This window comes from Rhipicephalus sanguineus, chromosome 4, assembly GCF_013339695.2.
Source record: "Rhipicephalus sanguineus isolate Rsan-2018 chromosome 4, BIME_Rsan_1.4, whole genome shotgun sequence".
NCBI lineage: Eukaryota > Metazoa > Arthropoda > Arachnida > Ixodida > Ixodidae > Rhipicephalus > Rhipicephalus sanguineus.
Window position 1 is genome coordinate 188859105 of NC_051179.1, and position 5082 is coordinate 188864186.

The 5082-nt window shown below is 50.3% G+C and overlaps 1 protein-coding gene across 1 annotated transcript; it reads left to right on the top strand.

The window, feature by feature from the left end:
• Nucleotides 1-623: 623 nt before the first annotated feature.
• Nucleotides 624-3383, top strand: LOC119391930 (uncharacterized). Its single transcript, XM_037659578.1, has 2 exons — nt 624-1356; nt 3181-3383. The coding sequence occupies exons 1-2, from the start codon at nt 624-626 to the stop codon at nt 3381-3383; spliced, it is 936 nt and encodes a 311-aa protein (XP_037515506.1).
• Nucleotides 3384-5082: the final 1699 nt, after the last annotated feature.

The following is a 5082-nucleotide window of genomic DNA, read 5'->3' on the forward strand; positions in this document are numbered from 1 at the left end:
AGATGGCGCCGGCAAAAACAAAACCGCAAACTCCCCATACGGATACTGGATCTCACCCAGCAGGCGGCCGAGTACGCTGCCCAGCTCACCGACTCAAATTGGGTAGATCGATGTACTACTGCCGGCAGGCAAATGTCTCGCCGTAATACATGGAGACTCTTCCGCAGTCTCATTGACCCCGCTCAAACGCGAGGGGAAACACAAAAACATCTACACCGAGCCTTTCACAATTTCCAAGGCTCCACAACACAACTAGCCTTCTCACTACGGGACCGATATCTCTGCACTCAGCAGGACCTGCGGGGACCCGAGTATCACTGTGCAGGCAGGGAGAACTCGGCACTGGACGCTCCTTTTCTGTTACACGACCTCCGCGCCGCTCTAGCCAAATGAGGCGGGGTACGGCTCCCGGGCGAGACAAGCTCACCGTCAAAATCTTAGCAAATCTACCCTATACAGCACACCAGTCGATTCTCGACTTTAAATGCCATCTGGTGCGGAAAAACACACCCATCCCCCTAGATTGGAAAACGTCTGTAGTAACGTTCATACCAAAGCCAGGCCAACCCATCAACACTGAGAACCTCAGAGCCATTTCTCTTACTTCTTGGGCGGGGCAGCTAATGGAAACTGTGGTCAGAGATCGTCTCTCCTCCTACTTGGAAGAGCGCCACATTTTCGCCGACTCTATGTACGTCTTCAGACCCAAGAAATCTTCGCGGGACATACTCCTACAACTACACCACGAGATACTTACTCCCGTAGAACACCCTCATAACGACAAGATCATTCTAGCGCTTGACCTTAAGGGAGCCTTCGATAACGTCAAGCACGAAGTCATCCTAGCGCACCTGAGTGCCACTCACTGTGGCGAGCGCGCCTTCAATTACACCCGAAATTTTCTTACTGACCGAACTGCATACATTCGCATCCAAGATCAGGAATACGGCCCCTATCATCTAGGCACGCGAGGCTCACCACAGGGCGCTGTGTTGTGGCCTCTGCTTTTCAACTTGGCTATGGTGCAGCTCCCGGCCCGCCTGGCTGCTGTCGACGCGGTAAAGCATGCGCTTTATGCCGATGACATCACCCTGTGGGCCACAGAGGGAAGCCTGGGCGACATGGAGGACAGCCTGCAAACCGCAGCCCATGTAGTGGAGGAATATGCGGCATGCTGCGGCCTCCAATGTTCCCCACAGAAATCAGAATTCGTGCACATTCGGCCTTCGCCAAAACGCACTTCGTCCATTAGCCTTTCCCTGCTCAGTGGACCAATTAAAGAGGCACAGGAGATCCGTGTCCTTGGACTCTACATTCACAAACACCGCCGAGTCGAGACAACACTTCACAAACATCGTAAGTTTGGAGAACAGGTGGGCCGCATGGTCCGCCGGGTCTCTAACAAGCGGGGCGGGGGGGGTCTCAAAAGCAAGGATGCGCTTCGTCTCGCACATGCTTTTGTCACAAGTCGCATCTTGTGTGCGACTCCGTACCTGCACTTACGGAAGCATGATGAAGATTACTTGGAGGTCATCCTCCGAAAAATCATCAAGAGAGCCCTAAATCTCCCCATTTCTACTTCGAACGCAAGACTTCTTGCCTTGGGGGTGGTCAACACTTACCAGGAACTCCGGGAGGCTCACCTAACAAGCCAATACACCCGCCTGGCACAGACACCGTAAGGCTGACGACTCCTAGATCGCCTACACATCAGGCATGAATTCCACAAAGAGGAGCGGGTACGAGTGCCCGAACATTGGAAATACGCGATCCATGTTCGACCCCTCCCCACCAATGTGTCCCATGAGTCACACGCTGGCCGCCGGGAGGCGCGGGCTCTTGCCCTCCGGCGCCGATACGGCTCTAAACAAAACGTAATTTACACGGATGTCGCCGGCCCTTACCACGGGGGTTGGTATACGGCAGCCGTAGTCCACCAATACAGGCATGTGGATTGGCTCTTCTTCCGCGCACCCAATCCTACCCATGCTGAAGAGGTGGCCATAGCCCAAGCCATCTCACATGACACTTCTAAAACCATAATATCAGACTCCAGAGAAGCCTGTCGAAATTTTGAACTGGGATGGATCTCACCCCTAGCTGCCAAAATTCCTAAATCCTGTTCGCGGGAAGGTTACCCCTTTTCCCGCTCAATAATCTGGACTCCTGGACATCAGGGCCTCGTAGGCAACGAGGCAGCGCATGCTACCGCCCGCGTACTCATTCCCCGGGCCACTGCCTCGCCACCGATGACCCCTCTGATCCAGAAGAGTACTCTCCTCTTCTAACTTTTAACGCGGTAGCGTTAGAGAGCTCGTGTCGCAGAAATTCCGCTGTCGGCGTCGGCACCGTTGGTTGTGAGCGAAAAATCATCCGTGAGCGAAAAATCGAGAAAGTAGCAAATAAAATAAACGACAAAATCTTCAGTCCCAATGAGGATCGAACCCGGGCCGTTCGCGTGGCAAGCAGGTGTCTTACCACAAAGCCACGAGGTTGCTTGCAGCTGCTTTGGACAAAAACACTACATAAATGTCATGTAGTGAAAGGAGTCTCGACGCATTTTGTTCGGCAGGTGTCATGACGAAAACGAGCCCATACGGTAGGCGCATTCGCGAGGCCATCAAACTACGTCGAAAAACGCCGGGATAGTGCAGCCATCGCCGCTAAATACACACACGAACTTTCAAACAGCTCTAAAAATGGACAACTATGTCCATCTAGAGGAAAACATATCAAGCCAACGCAGCAAACGCTAGATAATGTGCTGCCATCTGTGAGTAATTGTGAGAAATATGTCTCGACTTTTCATGGCATTCGAGAGGGCCGGCGCGCGGCGTATATCTTGGAGGCCATGCGACTCTTGCTTTAGATCGAAAGCCTGTAAAATTCGCGCGCGTGCGTGCGTGTGTGTGTGTGACAATACACATTAATAAGTATGCACTTAGTGGTTGAAGTGCGCACTAGGGGCCGGATTTCGCTATCGCGTTCAACTCTTAAAGGCGAAGCTTAAGGGTCCCCCAATTTTTAATGGTATAACTACTCATTATCGGGACTCCCACCGCCGCTTTCCTGTGCTTTGCAAAGGGCTCAGGAAGCCGGACGAGAGAATTCGTCTCCGACTATTCACGAATATGTTACTGTGCCCGACAGTGCTTAAACATTTTGATTCTTCTTTTTCAGGCCTCTGCCTGTACTGTGCGGAGGTGGCTGACACCTACCACATAGTATGGGCATACCAGCTCAATCTTTCTTTACCCCCGAACCCCAACCCAGCCCGAGAGGACTGGGAGGCGGCCCTGCTCGGCTGCCAGGACCTTCCGGCCCAAAAAGTCATGGCCCGGCGTGTCAGGACAGCGGTCACGACCAATAGGGTCTCTGACTAGGCACTCCACCTCGTATTGTAAGGGAGCGCACCCACTTGGGGCTGGTTTCCCGAACAACCTCTCTGTATATAACAGCTTAATAAATGTTTACTGCTACTACTCCCGTCCCGGGGATTCCGTTTCTGTGATGGATGCAAGTGTTTTAGTAGTGTGAGAACGCATCGGCCGCCCATTCTCAGGGTCAGTGTGTCACCACCGACTGTCAGTCATAACAATACTATGCAAGTAGGCTGGCCAGCTTACCCGCGTTTTCTTTTAAGCCACTAGAAACCATGGTGAACTTGTGGATTAAAAATGACTCGCGCATTCTCACCTATAAACTGACGTGAATCCCGATTCCAATATTCAATTCAATTCAATGTTTATTTTCTTGATCAATCAAGAGGGCGGCGAGGACTAAAGGCTTGCGAGCCTGACGAGGGTCCTCGCCCCCGCATACACTTCAGACAGCGTTTGGCAATCTTTATTAGACATCACACTAAAACACTGGGCATATCGGTAATCGAACATAAACAAAAATAGCGTTCAAACTGAATATAGGCAATATGCGCATACAGATCATTTACATATTTTTACAAAGTTTACAACTTATCTCAGAAATCACCAAATTTTGGATACACAATGCTCTGTATATCACTTCAAACGACATACACATAATTACCATACACATTGCTATGTCACATCGAACAAGCCTTAAATATGTATAAGAGAAGCAGAATACATTAACAGTGTGGAGCAATTTTTTTATCTCGAAAATCAATGGAAAGAGAAATGCAAGCCAGTTGTAATTATTAAGGATTTAATTTGCTTTTTATAGACAGACGAGGAACATTCGTAATTAACTTGGCCTTCTGTTTCGGCAGATCCCACGTACCGTGGGAGTCGATGTTATGCGAAGCATGCGGCGGGAAGGTGACTGTGGCGTAATTTTTTTTTACTGAGCGACAGGTTACAAAATGACGCTAAAGGTTTGTATAAATTTTATACGCACACATATATGTTGAAGAGCCGCATATGTGTTATATAACCAGTTGTTTACGGTTGGGTAACGCTACCGATGGCAACCTGGGTATTACCCACACCAGAAGCGGTAAGCTGATATGTGGGGCTTATATGTGTCCCGAGAACGCACGCACGTTTCACGAACCCGTGTGCATGCGTGGAAGAAGTTCTTGACAGTTCTTGAACAAGGGCATGCATCATCGCCGTGGTATGTGAGCACCAGCAGCTGGTCATGACTTCTTATAGGATCCGGTGATGATGGTGGTGACGAGGAGTCCATGTGTATTGAGGTATGTGGTATAGTAGAACTGCTGGAATTCGTGGATGCTTCGGCCATTTTGTCGACAAATTGTCTGTCGATAGAGTCGGTGACATGTCGGAACCTGAAGCCGCCCATCGCGTTGGTGAGGTATAGGCCGTCGAGGCTGGTAGGCCTGGATAGTGCTACGTAGACCAACATAAGTGGATGGTGCTTGTCGCATTTGTAGACTACCTGGGCGTATGTGGCCTACGTTGTCTAGTCTACAAAGCGGCTGTCAATAATTCTGGCATCATCCTCGATCAACATGAGGCCATCGCCCAGCCTCATAAGAAATGAAGAGGACACTGCGTCGTTCTGGCGGACGAAGTGCACTTTACGATGGGGTGATGTGGATATCATATGTACCTTTCGTTAATGTATTCCTCCGGGGTCGAG